At 35.6% G+C, this 21,746-nt stretch overlaps 1 protein-coding gene across 2 annotated transcripts in view; it reads right to left on the minus strand.

The window, feature by feature from the left end:
- Positions 1-21,746, minus strand: part of POU6F2 (POU class 6 homeobox 2) — a 312,234-nt gene that overhangs the window by 43,364 nt on the left and 247,124 nt on the right. For both annotated transcript variants that reach the window (XM_053969855.1, XM_053969865.1), the window contains exon 6: positions 9,526-9,666. In XM_053969855.1, the coding sequence (XP_053825830.1) occupies positions 9,526-9,666 (141 nt within the window). The remainder of the gene's footprint in view (positions 1-9,525; positions 9,667-21,746) is intronic.

The raw sequence follows: 21,746 nt of genomic DNA on the forward strand, positions 1-21,746 counted from the left end.
TCAAACATGAAAATGAATGTATATTTGGATATTGAGTACATCATGTCTTGATATTAAATTATCCCCTGAAAAGAGGATTGATTTTTAAACTGGCAGTATATATGTATTTCTTCCTTGAATCTCTAGCATGAAGCTAGACATGTGGGGAGTCTAGCAAAGGTTCTCTATGAAGCAGAAACAGAGTTGCTCTAGGGCTATGAGTGTTTTCTTTATGTTAATAAATCCTTCTTTGCACTTAAGGAAAAAGATTCTGTCATTCTCTTCTATTATTATGTGAAAATAATACATTAGTCTTCTATGAGAGATACTTATCCTAGAGATAATATTTAATTAATGTACAAAGCAGGAAGTTTAAGTGAAAAATGTACTTTTAGAATCATATATATTTAATACATTGGCATAGATATTTCAAAGTCATTTTTTTTTTACCTTTTGATATCTGGGCCATTTGCATGTATACACACTGAAGCCTACTACTGTCAGCATCTGAAAAAAAAGTTGACAGACTGAGACATACTTTGGGAAAAATAGATCGACTGTCCATGGACTGGTAGGTGATTTTTTTTCTGCTTGAACCTTCCCTGTCACTGTTCACAGATCAACACATAGAAGAGGGCATAACACAATGCTTTGCAATAATCTAGATGCAAATCAGAAGACAGAGAATACTTCCTCTTATAGGACAATTCCAGCTCATTGTGCTATTTGGAAGCTTGTGAATCTGCATGCAGAAATTGTGGGTCTTCATCTGGCTGGTTATTTCTATGAATGCAGTAAGAATACATTTCAGTGGATGGCTTACTATCAAATGAGTCAATCAAGTATTTCTGCAATATTCTCCTCATTATGTGGATACTACTTGGGGAAGACATATTTCTTCATTCTCAAATTCTTCAGAAGATATTGGTAAAATATCTGGACTCCTCATTTTCAGATTTCAAACATATACTGATTGCACAGCAAACATAGGAGTACCAAATCTTTCCTCACCTGTATCTCTAAGACATACACATACAAATGTCAAGACTGCAGCTCAATAAGAAAGACAGTGGCCTTCATTTATGCATGAAGACTTTGTAAATTCCAAACCTCACCAAAACAGCAGGAGTGCTCTATCAGTTAATCAAGGACCAAAAACATTTAGCATTTTGCATTAATTGCACTTTTGACAGAGTGATCTGGCTTCTTTTTCCCTTTGCCCAAACAAGCACTTTTGGTTTTGTTTACTCTGATTATCAATGCCAATTCAGCAGACTGTAAAATTATGACACAAGGAAAAATCATATACTATATACAAGATAAATTAGATAAAATCTAAATAGGACTAAGCACCATGTTACACAAAGAACTATGACCTGAGTTTTTGCAGAAATGATGAGGCACATTTAGAAACATAACTCAGATTCTCAGATTTGGTCCTCTATTGCCTCTACTCTCCTACAGTCTCTCTATAATCCACCCTGCACAGCACTCCCTCATAAGCAGAAGTCCAGAATTAAGAATAGTCTTAGATTCCACTCTCAGACAAGTCTCTTACAGGAGGATTTCCATAATCTCTATTCACACAATGATGTGGCCTTAAATTTTTCTCAACTTTGTCAATTTCTGAACTGATGCAATATTCCCGAGCACTTCCACGGTTTGGGAAATATCAGCAACATAGAAAGCCCTTTTCTTGGTACCACCTACATGAATCAACTTTGTCCACTGCTTTGTTTACATCATGTTAAAGAGTTTTCAATGTACTTAGGAAAACTTAAGTCTTTGCCTTCCAGTTCTTCTGTGGTCTGCTTCCCAAGAATCTAAATGGCTAGCTAAAACGTGTGGATTAAATCTATAATACCAAATTCAGTCTTTTAGGACAACAAGAATCAAACCTTCTCTGTGCACAGCAAAGTTTGCTCTAGGGGGAAGGTCAAAGACTTGGAATGGATACCAACAGCAATAGAGTAACATTCCTGTGTTTATTATCTTTGGCTTCACCACATTCTGCTGCAAAAGCTAGTACATTTCTTGTCTGCTTTTCTCTGACGCAAATATAAGCAATATGCATCTCTAAGAAATCCCTTCATAAAGATTTTAAAATCCAAACAAAACCAAAACTTTAAAGGTAAAATTAAAAAATATTCCTAACAAAGACAGACAAAGCCAAATGTCCTTATCAAACATGCATTGTGCTGTTCTACAAGTTTCTGCTGAGAGGAAGACCAATTAGTGACTATCACTAATCGTGTTTCTTAATGCTTTACTGGAAGGTGATAAGATATGATGATAAGGAGAGCAGTGTAAGAACCTCTGTAGAGCAGAAAGATTTCATTGACTGTGATGTATGTCACTGGTGATAAAAATGAAATTTTTTCATGCTTATAGCCACCTCATGATGCTAAGATGAACAGATTATGGGAATGGTAGGTTCTTCTTTTTTTATTAGTTAGCTTTCATGAAAATGGTATTAGGGTTGAACTAGTTGTAAGTTTGGATTTCTCCTCCATGCAAAAGTAATTAAGAAGGCAATGGCAAAAGGACAGTTATGTCCAGTATTTCTGACCTGAAATAATTAATGTAGAACAGTAACATTTTCAAAAGTGCCTAAATGCTGCAGGCTTTTAAGGGTCTCTTCAAAGTATATCTAATCCACATAATACAGTGTGTTAGCAAGACCCCAGAGCTAATAACTAATGAACTAGATCCTGGGTCACCTTGCTGAGAAGCAGAATTAATTAGTCCAGCCATAACAACATACTGCTGAGAGTTTTGGCTTCTTCAATCTGTGCTAGTACAGCACTGAGACATGCACATATAAATGAACTGTCTCTGGCAATTTGCTTGCAATGCTCTGTTGCAGCGCATAGACATGCCTTCAAGCACTCAGTCTCGTAACTCTGATTGAAGGAAACTCAGGCTTTTACAGGTATGAAACTTGCTTTTGAAAATAAGACTTGGGCACCTCTGAAAAGATCTATGTCCAAGACACAGTATCTTAGGCAGAAATCCAGGCAAAAGACTACAATATGAAGTGTGAAATTTAGTACCAAATGTAAGATTTCTTGCAAGTTAGATAAAAGAAATTTCAGTGGCTCTTTTGGATAGATGTGGATAATTTCCAAGCCTGATAGAAGTTTTATTGCACAATTATCCTTTCAATTCTTCAGTGATCACTGCCTAAAATAGATAAAAAAAGCTAGTCAGCTCTTGGTTTAAGTTAGACTCACTCTGCCTTAGTCTATTTCTGCTTCATAAAGCTACCAATTTGCATGACCAGAAAGCTTGGTCCATGCATTTTACATTTATGCCACTGTGGATACAACTGATATTAGAGAAATAGTACAGCAAAATAAAGACAGTCAGCAAAAATATGTTAAAAGAATTATTTGTCTTTTGATTCAAATTCACATGGGAGGTAATTAAACAAACACCCTCCTCTGTGTATAGCTGTGGGGAGGGAAACCAATGGAAAAAAAAATCTTCCCTTACAACTGACCTTTTCTCTTTCACTTTTTTTCCTGCAAATGGCAAAGCCACATGTATTCAGCACAGTGAAACTTTGAGGGGGAAAATAGTGAGTCAGACTCCACCCAGCAGAAATTCAATACATTAATATGATGGTCTGTCAAAACAGATTCTCCTGGTAAAGGGTTTTCCAAGGAATGTTCTTAAATGCTAGTATTATCAGACTGTTACAATCCCTCCCTCTAGCATCCCCCCCAAAATGTGTCTCTTTTAATTTCTCAGGCTTCTAATGAAATATCCTTAATATATGCCATTCTGATACCACCAACTCAGATTTCTGTAGGTCTTAGCCCTAGGAAGATATTGCTAGCAGTCACTACTTAAACAATTATTGTTAAGAATTTTGTGAACGTTTGGATGTTGTGAGGGCTAAAATATTAGTGGTTACCATGCATTAAAGCTGCATAGCTGAAAGAGAAAGTGAAAACAAGACAAGAAAAAGAAAAGAAGGTTTAAGAGATAAGGCTAATGGACACTGAACACCTGAAGAACAGTATGAATTGCACATATTCAGGAAGACTCTAAGATTCTTACACATTACAGGACTTTGAGCCTCCTAGAACTTCTGGAAGAATGAAAAAAAATGAAACAACAAAAAAATCCCAACAAACAATCAACATCCTCCTTTTAAGTATAGGAGGAGTCACAACTTGCTGTCCCAGTGGTAGCTGCCAATTTTCTTGTCTAGTATTGAAAAGAAAATTAGGTTACATAGCAATCTCTACAAATTTCTTGGAGATGACTGCTAATTGCTCTGAACTTTAAAGTGTGGATATTGAAAAGTTCTTACATCTGTGGTTCTTGAGAACTGAAAGTCTTACAAGCGACTTTATGCATCCATACTCATTTGCTCATCGTAGAATACTCTACCAGGATGAAAATGGAGGAAAAATTGTGGAGTTGAACAAGACCAACAGAAAAAAACCCTGCAAAAACCCCCCAAAAAACCAAACAAAAAAACCTCCCAATGGCAAGAAAAAAATCCATCCAATATTTCAGATCCTTTGGTTTTATCTATGCACAAAATCATACTATTGTCACTTAATACGTACTACAGAGATTTAACAGAAACAGTTTAAATCCCTGTAAAGGTATACATTTCAGTATTGGAATATCTTATTGCTATTTAGCTGAAACAAAACTGAAACAAAAAGTTAATAACTCACTAAGTTAATTAACTAACTAACTAACAAATTCCAGCTTTCCACTATTTTTTCCTCATGTGTTTAAGTAAACTGCATTAAAATGTGCCTTAGATTTTAAAAGAGTATTTTCTTTTGAAATGGTGATAGCCCCAACTGAACATCATCAGAATAAAAAGAAAACACTACAAACACCTTTTCCCACACCATTTTATAATTATTTCACTCCGCAAAAGAAGGTAATGGCCTTTTCTATGGCAACAAAAAGGTTCTAGTACTGTGGCCTATTGCATATTTTCCAGATTGTGGCCTTGGTCACTTAAGCTAAGACAAGACAGTTGCTCTGCTTAGAATCACAAATTTAGTTTGCAAATAACTGTTCTCACTTCAGGAAAAAAGTAATTACAGAAAGCAGTGAAAATAACAGTACCTACATGTAGACATGTAATAGTTGGGAAGACAGAAATTTTCTTTCCCATAAAAGATATTTCAGCACTTTCCAAGCAGTCCACAATGAGCACAGTGTTATTTTTTAAAATCCTATCCCTGTTGTTATTGCACATGCCATATTACATTGTACTGTACAGTGTGTGGTGATGAGAAATTCCCTGCTTATTTAATTGTGATCCTTCAATGAATTTGAAAAGGAGCGCTTTATTTCCATTTCTTTAATTTACTAGTTCTTTAGCTGATGATTTTATTAACTCTTGTATTTGAGAACTGATGCTTAACAGAAAAAGGGGAAGAAAAAAAGGCCCTTGGCAGTATTGTGAAGGCCTGGAACTGAATAATGCACTTTAATAATGAGGAATAGAGCTATGGCTTTTGCTGATGGCTGTGACCGGCTCCGTGACCTGATTATGTCGCAGAGTGTCAGCAGCTGAGACACTACAAAAGGGAGCGCATCCCATCAAATCTATCTCCATTGTAATCACTCACACTGCTGAGAGGCTTGTTAGGAGCAGGGAATCCATCAGGCCTCATTAACACCGTTTACCATCAAGAAGCTCAAAGAGCAAATGTGTACCCTCTCATCAGAATAATGAGAACCAAAGTACTCCTATTATCTAACTGGATCAACAATGTCTCTCTCTCTATCTAGTTTCCTGGGCTACTTGTGGACTACAACACTCAAAAAATAGTTATTTTTTTGTTAAGTACCAGGGTGGACCTGTGCTTAAGATTTTTCTTATACAGAAGGTTCTCATATCTAAAGAGCAAGGAATGGGCACAATGAAGCCTGGGTTACTTCAGGGGCTTTCTTAGATTTTAATTGAACAATCCCAATTAATTCATTGTTCTATTAAAGTGTAGACAATACAGTTACACCATACATAGATTTTCCTTTCAATCTCCCAGTAAACAGACTATTGCCCTCTTTATCCACAAGGCAGTTCATCATGGCAACTCTCATCATGTTACTCTTTTCTTTTATGGTAAAACATTATCTTGCAACTGCTGAATTTAGTGGTATTTTTCTCCTGTTAGACAACTCCTATCTTTTCAAAAGAGAAACTAAACTTACTCAGTACTCACAGTAAAAATGTATTTGATCCTGATGAAGTCAAGAGGCATATATGAATGTAACTGATGATAATTAAGAAACCATATTCATCAACCTTGCTTTCATACTTCTTTGGCTCATTGCCTTACAAATATTTTGACAACCACCAAAGCACACATTTCACATACTAAATAAACATAGCAAAACCAACACAAAACTGATTTTTTATTTCATTTGCAAAACCAGCATAAAAAAGAGATATATTGGGTTAAACCTCTGAAGAATCCAAGGGCAGCAATGGCTCTAGGGTCCTACTGTAAGGCAGGCTGAAGCTGAATAGGTAGACAGTTTCTCTTTGAAATCTACTGACAGGGTGCAATATGGCAAACATGCTGCCCTGGCCTTTAAATTTAAGATATGAAAGCCCAGTGCTGCAAACTCTTCCTGGAAAGTGCTGAGGGCAAATAGAATGCAAGCAGTCTTACATGGGCCAATAGCTCTTCATAATATGCCTCTGAAAATGAAAATTTGATTTAGAGTCCTCTACGTGTACTATATCAAATTAATCAGGTGATCTAATCATATTGTTTCCATGGATTAGATCTCTTGGCTTGGTCTTGGGAAGCTCTATATATTATATATCTATATATTATATTGCCATCCAAAACAAAAGATGAGAAATAAACAAACATGCCCATAACTCATGCCATTAAATCATTAATTAAGTAAAAATATATTATATAAATTATTGTTAATTTTTTTAACTGTAATTGTAAGAACTTGTAGACTATCGGGAATTAAGGCCATGCCATATGTCATTTAAAGGATCATTTCCCTTAAATTTGGCATAGGATCTTGGATTTGACCTAGAGCTTAATGTCTCCAGGGATTACTGATCACCATATATTTAACTAGACAGATGGACCCTTACAATCCCGAATTTCTGTAACAGAAACAGCATGTAATTGCAAAGATTGCACATATCAACATTCTAGTAACTCATTCAGCTTTATATTTTCAAGAGTGAGTTTTGGGTATCATGTTTGTGATTCCTTGAAAGGGGCAATTTTCAAAAGGCATAATTCTTAATGTGTGGTGCAAATCTGGATCCTTAATGACTCCATGCAGATTATTCAGAAATTGAGTGTTTCAAATAACTGTTCATTTATGCTCCCAATTTTGAAGAAACATCTTGTAGTTCTTGGTTAGGTGCTATAATTCCATTAATTTGAAGGGAATGTAATTTAATTTCTGGAATGCAGATAAATGATACTGAATAGTCCTGCTTAAAGGCAGCCTGAGAAGTGGTCTCTAAGTAATATGAGTTTATGCTGAGTATTATAAAACTGTGTGCTACATAACACACTTACTATCAATATTTATCTATATTGTGGCAAGGTCTGCAGTGCTGCTTATAAATCAAGGAACATCTGCAAAAACAAGTAATAAAAAGAAAACCCTTATTTAAAAGACCTAGGCAGATAGCTAGATGCTGTAATTTTATTCTGACAATTGGGAAGATTCTTCTTTTCCTTTCTCTTTCTTTGCAACCTGTGGAATTATTGGACTTTATGTCTGGAATAAACGGACTCAGACGGAGTGAAACTTTCAATCAATAATATCTTCTTAGTAGTGGGTTTTTTTTTAAGGATACAATGAATGGTCACACATAGATTATGTTTTCTGTGGAGAACGTGTAAAGGAAAAGAAATAAAGAAATTAATCTACATTCATAACTTCAGCTCTTACGATGAACATCTTTGGTGTCAAGTGCTTCATATGTAAGTGGAGACAGTGAACCATTTCTGGAGCAGAGAGGAGATAGCAACAAGCAGGCTTTTATGTTGGAGCTGATCTGACTATGAGTTATAGGTATTATAACCAACTTTTCTCCCAAACCAATACCCCCATCCCTCCAGAAATCCTAATAGGCTTTTGAGAGCCTCCATTTAAAGCTGGCTGCATAAAATGATCCTTTGATGAAAAGGGATTGAAACAAGGGTTAAAGTAGATATTGAAAGGTTATTGTAGAGGGCACATTGTTCATACAATCCTCCTTTAATATGTGTGATGTGCACCTGCGATAAGATGATTCATTAGATAAGGCCTCACTTTGACAAGCTTCATCGTTCAACCCTCGGGGTAGTGATGGAACAATTCTGCACCCACCCAGTAAATATAACAAGGTCAGCATTTTTTTCCCTGGGACTTTGATGGTGATAGTGAAGCTCAGGAAGCATCTTTGTTTATGTGTCCTGTTTAAAAAAAACAGGAGAGGTCCTATAAAGTATTGAATTTTATTTTTTAATGGGCCAAAATAAAAAACCTCATTCTTGTTCCAAATAACTAGCAGAAAATTACCAGGAGAAGAGCTTCTCTTTCTTTTTTTTGTTTCCTCTTCACTAGTAAACAGTAAGAGTAGAAACTAAATTTTAGATGCACATCCAAGCTGCATCATTTCAATAAATGTTTTTCAGGGCCTAACATCCACATAAACATTGTGGTTATCACTGTATGCCCAATTTGTAGAATTTAGAATAATGACATTCAAATTACTCAGTTACCAGTTATATTGACAGATCTGTTGCAGAGAAGCAAGGCATTGTGTTAATTTTAGTCCTAATAAATTCAATAAAGAATGAAAGTAGTCTCAGTCTGAAAGCCACTTAAATACAGTGTATCAAAGGAATTATTTTTATATATATGGATTTAGATGCGTATGTTTCTGCATCATACTAAGACTGAAACTGAAATAGTTTTAACAAATAAACATCTCCAAAATGCAGATAATGCATAATCTCTTAGACACACTCACTCTTAAACAATGTTCAAGTTCCTGTTTGGAAAATTTTCTTTAAACCAAAATAATCTTCCAAATTTGCATTTACAGGCTGGCATAGTCATTACAAATTGCTTAACATAGTTAATAAACAAATGAGGAAGCCACTCAGATAACTCCATCATTGATACTTCATTACAATTTATTTTCCTTTACTAGAAACATTTAATGCCTTTTAAGAAACTATGTAATACAGAAATGCTACAGAAATGCCAAAAAAGTGAAGCACTGTACCACTTCAGTAAAGATACCTGTTATTAGGCATATGTAAGTGGAAGAAGACAGAAAGTATGGTTGTTAAAAATCACAGGGTTGCTGGACTTTTAAAACGGTAAAATACTAGTGCATGGTATTGCACTACTATTGCACTACTGTGATATTTTTAAAGGGCTGAAACAAAAGAAAACAAATCAATATTTATTTATCTTCAACATGTGCACTTTTAAATTGCTGTCATACAGGCGGAACAGATTTTTGTCCCAAGATCAGCCTGCCATCAGAATTCACTGTTTGCTCCATCTTCTACTCACCTGTCCTTGTGCATTAGTGACGAGCTGGCCTGTGACTCCCTGAAGACTGGAGAGGGCGTTTCCAAAGGCCTGTGAGTTTGCTATTGAGCCCATGGCTGCTGCTGCTGCTGCTGCTTGACTTGCTAGCGGATTATTAACCAGCTGAAAAAAAAATAAATAAAAGATAATGATAAACCCCATGATAAACATATAATACTAACTGAATAATATAAAAGTGATAGCACAGTAATGTTTATGTTATTTTAATGGTTTTTTAACGACTTAATTGTGTGTAAAAAATGTCTGCTCCAAGAACTCAATTTTTGAGAGGTTCTTACTTCTGGGGCTTTGAAAATTAGTAGTTTTTAAAAAAGAAGAGGAAATTCCATGTTGATGTTGAAGAATAAAATTCCCTTTTTAACCCTATATTCTCTTTTCTTTTTTTTTTAATTGAGTTATGCTTGATGTGTTTCTTTAGGCACAAGTTGCTAATGCCACAGGTGTAGCAGCTTAGTACTGCTGTAAAGAGCAATCAGTGAAAGATTAGCACTTGACTGGGAGTGGAATGTTTTCTTTGGGATATTCAGAAGAGAAACTATTTTACTGATGACCCCAAGCCCAAGAAAAATCTGCAAATCCTTTTAATTTTTATCATTAAATAATTGGTCTCAATATCTAGATAAAACACATTCGAAGACTCAGCCTTGTAAGTGAGGTCAGTAGATATCAACTAAAAATTCAATATTTGCAAAATATGATACTAAGCAACATGCTGCTTCTCAAATGTGAATGATTAGTCCCAGGACTCATAAATTTTCAGGAAATAATTTGTATTGCCTTCCTTAGTCAAGTCTACCTAAATGCACCATAGAAAGCATAGAGCATGGTCATGGCTTTCACCTTGAAGACTAGGGGAATCTCATGGAGGAGCAGTCCTATAAACTCCTGTGCTCATCAAGCATACAAAATGTGTGTTCTTCTGTCAGAATCAAAAGTTGTCTTGGACATGGCTTTTCCATTGGATTATTGGGAAGTTTCTATTTTCTTATCCTTTCCTAAGAAAGGACAAACTTTGAACCAAGCATACAGGGATGACAGTAAAAAAACCAAAAACATTGGGAACCATCATTACTTGGATAGCTGTCTTGAGAGCAATCAAACTGAGTTCAAGAGGCTGAAAATACATTTTAGAGTGGCTTTGTGGCTTTGCCTCCTCAGAATCATTGCCATATAGCAGAACTTGCAAAATATGCATAAGCAGAGAAGAGCAGCCAAAAGTCTGAGGGACATAACAGTCTAGGGACATAACATCTAGGGACTGAGATGAAAATGCTAGAGCTAACTCAGAAAAGCTTTATGTTTGAGCTGAAATTAGTAGGAGTTCTAAGTCCTAAGATGACAAGTAAATTATCTATCTTTTAGAAATGGAGAGTCACCAGCAGCGGTAAGGGATATACTCCATAGACAGGCTCTGCTTCAAAATAAGTTATAAAAAATTAATCAGTGATTAGTAGATGTTTTAAGCATGTTACAGATATGAGTAGTGTGTATGTTATAGACGCTTAGAAGCCCATCAATAGAAGATGTCAGATATGGTTACAATCTATGCTTATAAGAAACCTACTTGTCTGTTGTACATTGCAAAATCTACAATTGATTGGTCATACATTATAACATCTATTAATCATTCATTAGCTTCTCATGAAGTATTTATAAATGCAACCTTGATATAAAGTGTTGCTTAAAGGGGTGCCTTGGGCATATCCAATCCCTCTAGAAATTGTAAAGTAAATAACGAAATAAAGATTAGTGGAAATACCAGACAGAAAAGATGACATTGTTTGGAGGAAATATTTTTATTTGGAAAAAAAATTGATATATGAATCTCTAAAAGTAGTTCAAAGCACCCCATGGCATGAAAATCAAGCAGGAATAAAAGACAAAAGGGGAAAACTCCAGTGTATATTTCATTAGCAGACCTGATGAGTTGAGCTGTGAAGAGAACTGAGATCAGTACAATGACCAAAGTGAAGCTCAGTCCCTGAATACAGACTGCAAGAACTTCCACTGACTGCACAAAGGTGTGAGTGCAAAGGTAGCTGATGCACTCTTCAGTCATTTGGGTGATGGTGCCTGAGCATGGCAGTGTAATGCCAGAGAACAATATAAGTAAACTGGTTGGTTTTCTTCTAAAAGCAGTGTAATTTCTTTATTGTCCGAATCAGAAGTTAGCAAACACTGCCTTTTTTTCACAGCACTTCGTTGGCAGTACTGGGACTTGAAGATATTCCCTTATAGCTGTAAATATTTCGAGAAGAAAGGAGCAGCAGCAAGAGTGTAAGACTTTCAGAAAAGGCCTTCTACAATCTTATTAGCAACCCACAAATTACTGAACCTCTGATCCTACAGCCTCTGACTGCAGGTATAAATGAAAATCTTTTGCCAGTTACCCAAATCAGCTAATAAACTACATTAGCTGCTATATTCAGGGCTTCAGAGGCGTGTAAGAATAGCTGCTTGGGAGGCATAAATAAGCCTTGTGAATCTGGAAACTGCGAAGAGTTAAAACCTTCTAAAAATCAGATTATCACCTTCTAGAATCTCTTTTCCATTTTTCTTGCACCAGTTTTCAAAAAATGTACATTTTCAAATACAACAATAAAATTTAATTACAACAAACCCTGGAGACACTCAGGATTGCTTTTAGTTGCATCACAGAGATAAGCTACTTATTAAAAATTACTGCAGAGGCTGTGATATATATAGCACCATGTTCCAGGAAAAAATACAGGGAACGGGCCAAATCATGGGGTAAGTGACTTCAAAGTGCATATGAAACCACCCCTATCTATTCATAAGTCTGATTAAAAAGGAGAGGATGCATTTTTCTTTGAGTGCACTGGGGAGCTGTTGACTGCAAGTTACGCTTTATTCAATTGACTCCTTTTATCTTCTCTGCAAACTGGGGATGAAGAAATACATCTCATTTCATTATGTTCGGACATCAAGATAACACATTGAATATTTCTTTTATTCAAAAAATAAGATCTCTAACTTGAGATGTTTATGCAATTTCTCAGTGAAGGTTGGATCCCTAAGAATGCATGTTGGAAATATTAGAAATATACGGTGAAAAATCCCACAAAGAGCTCTTCCTATTTTGTTTCTGTATTTAAATAATGATTTAATTTGGAAGGCTGAGATATTTGGAGCTGTTGATTCCCATGCCCAAAATATCTTCTCCAACTCAAACCACCAGCCATAACAGTAGACAATAGTAATCTTTGTTTAAAGTGACAGGCCAGTCCTCTTAATGACACCTCTGCTAATCACATGATTATATGAGGAAGCAAATTTTATGAGGAAGAATCTTCAATAACTGTGTAGGTTTAGTACATTTTTCTGAATTTCCAAAGCTGAACTATTAAAGGTAAAACACAAGAAAATTGTCTAGTTTAAGTCAGTAAAAGCAGAAGACATTCCAGAGCAGCAAGCAGAATTCACACAAATAAAACAAATCTGAGAAATTCTGGTAAATGAAAGAGGCACTAATAAGATCCTAAAACTGTGCCATGCAAGTGAGAGCTTCTATGGTTAAGACATAGTCTTCAGAAAAACCAATTTGAAGAAAAGTATGTTAGAGCCAATACTGCAAGCAGCTTTCTTGAGAGCCACAAATACTTTTTTCTTTTGCAATAATACCATCTTCCTCCTTATTTTGAAAATTAACTCAGTATTTCATTGGAGTTGCTGTGAGAAACTGAGCAAGCATTCATCTATTGTTGAATACAAGATCAGATTTGATAACCTACACAGTAGGTAGGTACTTTCCTTTATAAAAGGCATGTCCTACTGAACTTTCAGTCTCCTGGTGTGGAAATCAGAGAGTCAGTTTTAGTCATTACAATATCATTCAGTCAACAAATACAAAAAAACCCCAGACAGCTTTACTAGTGAAAAGTCAAGACATTTCAGGATACCAGAACATCACATGAAAAAATGGGCATGTAACGTGAAAGGTAAAGTCACTTTATGCTGTGCCAGTATATAGATCTCGTGTGTTTTCTAAAGCATTAGTGGAGGAGGCTGAGTAAAGTCATGCTGCTATCTGAATGCAGCAATGGAGAATTTGAAGAACATATTGCAGAGTAACTTCAGGCATAACTTCATTTTATAAAGCAGTATTAGTGTTTTTCAGAAAGACTGCTAAAAATCACATTTCTGGATATCTCCCAGAGATGGAATTAGTGTAAAAAAGTATTGTATTTGATTAGGGACCAACAGATCCTCAGTCTCTTATGTTCTCAGACAAACTCTTCTGTAGGGAGCATCACACTACTAGATTAGCTGCTGAGATTATTTGCTTAAACCAATGCTTTTCAAGGGAAAACAAATATCTCTAACAGTTGAGAAGAATTTAGCAATGGCTCTCAGTCAGAAATACATGACTTTTTTTCTTTTCTACCCATAATGAGTGAAAATTTTATTCACAGAAATGATTTTTTTTTTTTTTATCAGCATGGCATGTGCTCTTGTAGGAGTTTTTAGACAAGAATCTATCTGAATTTTATTGTGTTTAGCTGATGAAAGAATTACAGGTTAAAATATAGTGGGATTTATTCCCATGTTTTCTCAGAGGCTCGTGAGTCAAATTCTGGGTAGTAGTAACTGGATCTGGTGAAGATTGTTTCATACTGAGCACAGGCTCCTGAGGATATTCTGATACCTTCTTTGTTACAGTGACTAGCATTATCATCTGTATTGGGTGTAGATGGAAAGGTTTTGGTAGTGGATCTGCTGCAGAGGAGGAGGATAAAAAAATGGAATGAACAAAACAAAGGGAACAGCAAGATCAGAGAAAGGAGAAGGAGTTGCCCCACAGCAGTGAAACTGTCCCCACTGTAGCCCTTGGAGGACCCTAGAGTAGGCAAATGGATATTTCCTGATGAGAACTGTGATCCATGGAGCGCCTGTGCAGGAGCAGGGGGAAAGTGTGAAAAGAGCAAGAGAGAGGAACTATTAAGGTCAGACTATATCTCCCCATTGAGAGTGGGTAGAAAAGTCAGGAGTGAAAGAGTGAAGTCTGGGAGAGTGGGGAGAAAAGTTATTTTAACACTTGTGTTGTTTCTCATTTAATTGGCACTATATTAAACTTGATTACCCTCAAGTTGAATCTGTTTTACTCTCAACACTGATTGGCAAGCAGTCCATCTTGACCCATGAGCTTTCTCACTCTGCTTCCTCCTCCATCCCACTGAGGCAGTGAGTGAGTGGCTGGGTGGGTATTGGTAACCCACCACACCACTGCACGGCTGTAAGTGGAAACCATATCTTGCAACAACAATACTCAAGTATTTTCAATACCTTGATGACATAGAAGCAGAACATTTCAACCTAGATACCCATACGCTTGGTTTCTAAACGTGAGTGAATTGAGACAGAAGTGCAGTTTCCCTGAAAGTCCCCATTAGCTCTTCTGGCAAATTCTTTAAATAGCATTAATGCTTATATTCCTAATTGTTTTCAATACATATATATACCTAGTATCAGTCAATAGCTCCCTGAATTGATGTAAAATCTCATGGTCCCTGGAGGAATTTTAAAAAACACACTGGAAAGACTGCTTCAATTGAATCCTTGGAAAGCACCTAGATATGACAGCAATAAGTACAAAACAAATTGATCATAATAATCAAGATCACCACTTAGCACTTATATAGAATTGTGGATGACAGAGCTCTGTCAATTTAATTTATTTTTAGGATTTTAAGTAAAATTAAGTCAAATTTTGAAAAATCCTGTGAACATGCACATCCCAAGAAAGTCAAGAGAGAATACACAGGCAACATAAACCAAAAGATTTTAATTTCACCCTAACAGATGCTCTGAGCAAACATTTTGGAAACTCTGTGTAGTTTTGTACTTATGAGTTAGATTCTTTTTTTAAATGTTGATCTTTCCCTCCCTCCCTCCTTTTTTTGTTTACATAATAGGATAATTACATAATAGGATAGTTAGGATTAATAGGATAATTAACATTTAACTTTTGTAAATGAACATCAGGGTAAATTGTCTGATAAAATGGCTGTCATAGAGCCTAATCATGCACAACTATTTGAAAACACGCCCAGCAGGCAAAACCCAAATTATGAAAAAAAATTAAATCTGTCAACATTTAGTTTTTGTACACTGTTGTGATATGATCAACCTACAAAATGTGCAATTTAGTTTTAATATCCAGACCCACCCAACAATGTCTGTCTGCTTATTTCAAAACTGCACAGATCTAAATTTGCAAATGGTTGTAGATGGTAAGAGCTCCAAATAGGCTGCTTAGACAGACATTTTAGTATATGCACATGGATCAGAAATTTATCTACAGCATACAGTGTAGAGACAAGGATATTGAAATATCTGAAAGCACCGACTTGACAGAGACACTTAAAATATCTGGTTCTCACAGACACTTAGTCTGCTCATTATATGCATTTATTGTGGTTGAGCAATTTGCTGTCTAAATCTATGCTGAATTTTCTATCAGAAATAAGTACTGATAGTGGTATCACTGATGTGACATGACTTGATTCAATGCAAAGCGACACGACCTGAGGTGATTGGAAATACGCAGTGCCCATGTAAGCCTTGATATGACATAGATAGAAGAGGATGAACAAAATCTCTTGCTGCTGGTCAAATTTGAACCAGTCTGAAAACTACAATAGCAATTTGCAAAATTAAAAGGGTATATTTCTTATAGAGCCATGGCAAAGCAAATAAAGAGTGGACATCATTCCCAGGTCTCTCAGACCAAACTAATGGAGACATGAATAATGAAGAACACATCAGGCTGTGTTCTAAGAGTGAGCAGACACCACCCTAGCCCCTTTATTTCTTCTCCATTATGACAGATAGAAAAGAGAGGAGAGGAAACTAGAAGAAAGTGATCCTCATTGGGTCTAATCCTACAAGATAAACTAAATGGAAGATGTCAGCATGTCTGAGGCTGGGTCTTATATGTTTACGAAAAGAAAGAGTGAATATATTTAAATATATTTAATATCTTTAAATGCAAATAACTACAAAATGCAGATGACTGACTGCTTTAGCATCAGGTCAGTACTTACAGACTGACCCTGGACTCCTGTCTTGTAGGTTCCTGAGTGTCCACATTTATAACTTACAAGTTTGAAATGTTCCAGATCTATTTAAGATGGCACCCACTGAAAAAGACTTCAGTTAAACAGAGGCATCTTGGTTTTGTCTGATTTACTTGGTTTTATCTGTTTTTTTCTGAGTTACTTTTGTGTTTACATAGCTTTTAAAATGTCTGAAACTGTTTCTTTCATGCTTGATGCATACGTACTCTAAACAAACAACATCTAAATTAAATTAGGCATCTCCAATAATCATAAATTGTATCAGTACTTATAAAAGAGGAATGAGTACTGAAAAAGTTATCTGTATTCCCTAGTTTTCTGAATTAGTTCCCATGTGTTGCAAGAATAAAAGCAAAAGAGCACCTTCTAAACTTTTTGAAAGGGGGGCAACACAGTTCATTTCACATTGATTAGTTTCTTGGTTCTGTGTTTGTCTACTTTAGATTTATCTGGCTTCTGAAAGATGCTTTCCATACAAGAAAAATGGTTACTTCAGGGTTCCCTTGCTGCTAAAAACCTGGACTCTTATCAAAAGGAAATTGTCATCTGTCTTTTTGGATAACAGCCTAGCACTTGGGTCTCAGTGATCTCTGTAGAAAGTGTGTCAACCGTGAGACACACCAAATTAATCTCCTTAATCTAAAGCATTTATTTGCCTTTAATTTGAATTTGTGAATGGCATGTGCACATGTAAATATGACCATTTGCATATATAAATGTTAAAAATGCAATGTGAGGTCACATCATGTTAATATGACACTTCATGTTAAGTATTTGAGAAAATATTTCTGAAAGTCTTCTTCTACAATACAATATGCAGTCTTCATATGTATGCTTGGAACTGTTTATTCAAATATTCATATTAAAAAAACAAAATCTGAGGTACAGACCTTGTCTTTTGCCCTTTGAAGAATAAATCCTACTTAATACTTAGGGACACATTGTTAACTGAGAAAATATATAAAACTTCTTTTAAAATTCTGTGTCAGCTGCTCTGCAAAGATCCTAATTTTTGAAGCTGGAAATACATCTGGATACTTTGGTTTATTTGTAATGTAATAGCATTGCCAAATAGTTTTGCTTTCATGTAAGCTAAGTGCTTACCTTGAATTTTTGTTGACTTGAATGTGAACAAGATCAGATCTAAAACTGTAATTATGTGGAATACTTTTCCTTTCACTACTTTCGGGTCCAAACCGGACCTTGCTCAATACACTGATATAAGATACAAAGTTGAAGGACAATACAAATGGCTCCTGAGTGCAGTAAGAAGATTGTTGTCATAGATACAAGTCAGTCCAAAACATGAATCTGGTTCTTAATACAGATATCTAGAAAGCTGGAAAGATTTAATTCTCTGTGTTTACATCAGTTCATCCCAAAGTCAAAATGCCAAAAACACCGTAACTGATATAATGTGTTTGAGAAGTGCTCTCTCTGTTTTCCAGGTTTTGTGGAGAATATGAGATACAAAATCAGTTGTGACACTGATTTTTTATTAGATATTTGAGTTTTGCTGAAATCTCAGTATATGAGATTTGGAAGTATGAATAAAGTTGAAGAAAATATTCAGTTTGAAAACCTTGATGTCAAACAACATTTGCAATTAAATAAATATGAATGTAAATGATAGCCACTGAAACAAGTAAGCTGAGTCAAAATCTACAAAAAGGAAGTAAGCATGCAAAAAAGGATGTTGGGGTTCCCTCAGCAGAATACTGTTAATATTTTCCCTGGGCACTCTTTTTTTTTACTTTAGTACAGTTCTGAATGCCCAGTGGTGGACTGGAAGTGTGATTTTGACTCTTTTCTGTCTGTCAATGGGAAGGTTACTGCTGCTACTCCTTTTCTAAAGATACAGCAATAAACACCTCTGAACCTCCTTGCATGACCACTATGTAAGCATATTGCATCTCAGATGGTAGCAACCCTCTGCCACATTCATATTTAGATAGCTTACTTTGAGGATAAACATAGTGGAAGACACTAGATAGCACAAGACTGACTACCGCAATTTAAAGTCCCTGTTTATAATACATACATCCAGTATTGTCTTTTTCACCAGCAGTCCTGCTCTGTAGATAAAGTTACATGTAAACTGGTAAGAGTTGTGCATTTAACTTGCCAAAAATTGTGCCCTCAATGCAGCTCATATAGAAGGAGAAAGGAGGAAGGGTTAATATGCAGCTGCATATCTAACATATGTTACATTTTCAGCCACGTGCGTAACTTTTCTGCAGAGAACATCCTCTCCTCCCATGCCCTTCTGTCCCATTTGCTGTCATCAAAAAACCTGCTCCCAAAAATTAAGTGTAAGTCCTGCCCCAGAAGCAGCGCATGCCTGCAGTGTGGGGCTCGGCTGTGCTCAACATCAGCTGGGCAATTCCAAATTTAATTTTGTTAATGTTCTTATAAGAGGTATAGAAAATATTTTAAATGTACCAACTGTCTTTAAAGCTTTTTAAAATTTGTTTGGTTGGCTTTTAGTTTTTGGGGTTTTTTTAGTTGTTTTCAGAATCCATTCTTGTCTCACCTTTCATGTGACTCCTTCCGGGGTTTTTCCTTTTTGGAGTGGGTATAGATTTTTTTGCTGTGATAGAACCCCTTTCTGCTTTCACCTATTTGACTCCTTTTCTCTGGTCTCTTATCTCCAGTATCAGCTACTTTGCTCATGTCACTCTGAGTCTGGTCACAATAGGTTTTCCATATGGGAGTTCACACTGAACCAGAAGAACAAAAGAAGCAGTAAATCTACTATATCTGTAATGCTGCCATATTAATTCCTAATCAATTTCAAAGCCATATTTGAAACTCATATATTTTACCTCAGCAAAATCAAAATAACATCAAGTTGCCAACAGCAAATGAAACTGGAAAGTATAATTAAAAACATATGGGCTAGGAATGTATTTTTTCTGAGGTCTTTGCAATTGTCACTGTGCTAGGCACTATAATTTGATGGCAAGAGGGTATATGAAACTGAGATCCTCTTATAACAAAAGAAGAGCTCCATATTGCTTGAGGTAACAGAAGAACTCTCAGATGAATGCGAGCGATGACTGCAAGTATAAACAGTATAATTTTTTTTTTCTTGCAAGAATCAGTTTCAAATTTATTAAAATCTGATGCTGAAATCCTACAAAAGCTGCTTAGTTAGCCTGCATGTAATCCTAATGCAGTCCTGGGTAAATTCAAGAGAGTTTGCGCTAGTGTGTTTTTGTGACTCATTTTTCTATTTCATAGATAAAGTTGTGGTGTGACCTTATACTCCATCTTATACATGTTATTACATAAAATCACACACCAATATTAGCTTATGCCTATGGTGATATTGCTGTACTTTAAACAAAAGACATAACAAAGTTTAGCTCCTATCATCCTCTCTTATTTTTTTTTTTTCATTGAGACAGAATGTCAAAAATAATGCGTATGTTATTACTCAATATCTGCTACTGGCTGGATTCATAGCCTGAGGAAAGTCTAATTACCATTTACAATAAATAATTTCCTCCATATTCATTATCAATGGAAATCTACTCATAGACATTCAGCCAAAGAATTCTGCTATACAGGCAAAAATATGTACTATCTTTCAACAGCAGCTCAGCTTACAACCTGAATGTCTGTAGCTTTTTCATTAAATTCATTATTGCCTTATTGTACTTAGATTCTTGTTCTTCCATAAGGCACTGTCAATAGACAGACAGATGAATTTCTTCATGTTCTAAGTATTTTCTACTTTGATCTGTTGACTGGATTCACAAAATATTTATGGGGCCTGTAGCAATTCTTGTGCTTTACAAAACAAGGGATTATTTTGGTGCTAAAAATAGCATAAGTTCTGAGTTCTTGGCCTGATTCTGATTTCTCCCTGCCCGAATATAAATCTGATCTAATTTTAATGAGGTCAGCATAGTTGCAATTAGTTAAAACAGAGAAACTACTGTCAGAATCAGTCCCTTCAATTTTTTATGGGATTCAAATCAGTAATAAGAGGGAGGGGGAATGATTCTTTCACTTGAAATACTAGAGTTAGCTAATTACACTGATATTTTATTTAAATCAAATAGTCTCACTAATGGTCTGGGTGGGTTTTTTGTTTGTTTGTTTTGGTTTTTTTGTTGTTGTTTGGGAGGTTTTTTTGGTTTTTTTTGTGTTTTTTTTTGTTTTTGTTTTGTTTTGGTTTTTTGTTTTTTTTTTTTTTTTTTTTTTTTTTTTTTTTTTTTTGCATTTATGCCTCTGTAAACTAGAAAAGTATTGAAGTCAGAAGTCAAAACATTGACACCTACAGCTGTGAAACTAATGGATCTTTCTGTTTGTGGACTGAAATATTTCCCTGAAACACCCAATTCTCCCCCTTAAAAACAAACAAATAAAAAAAAAACCCATAACAAAACACAGTCCAGGCAGACCTGGAGTGGGAAAAAATTGAAAATAAATAAATTACAGGTCACTTGAAACATTCAGTTCAGACCAAAATGGTTTATTGAAAGCAAATGTAAAATGGATCACCCTCACAGATGGGCGTTATATAAATTGAGTGGAAATACTTGACTTCAAAAAATCATTCTTATATGTCTTTTCTTAATCTCATTCATTTTGGGTTGGGAGGAACATACACATCTACCTAACTATTTGCCAAAATATACCTTTGGAAACAGTGAAGTATGCAGACCTCTTTGCAGTCACTGGTAGTGCAGGGTGTTATTGGTAATGGTGTCAGTAAAAGAGGTAAGTCAAGGGTCAAAAATGTTTTTGCAGGAAACTAGTCAGACAGTGCTGCTGTTCTAATGTACCTTCAACATGTCAGAAACTGTGACAAACTCAGCCTGAGTGCAATTAAGGAAGAACTCTTTCACTATGCCTATCACATTCATGATAAGTGTACAGGCAATAAATCAAATTCTACCTCTAAGATATATGCTGTTTGCTTTCCAAACTTAAAGCTGAATATATTCCCTTGAAAAAGAAATTTCACAGAAGGCACTCACATATTAGAAACCATGTCAGGAGAAGAAAGATGAGCAGAAAAGGCTTGGCCTAGTTTTAAGTATGTATTAACTGAACACAAAACAAGGGTGCAGT

This window comes from Vidua macroura, chromosome 1, assembly GCF_024509145.1.
Source record: "Vidua macroura isolate BioBank_ID:100142 chromosome 1, ASM2450914v1, whole genome shotgun sequence".
Lineage (NCBI taxonomy): Eukaryota > Metazoa > Chordata > Aves > Passeriformes > Viduidae > Vidua > Vidua macroura.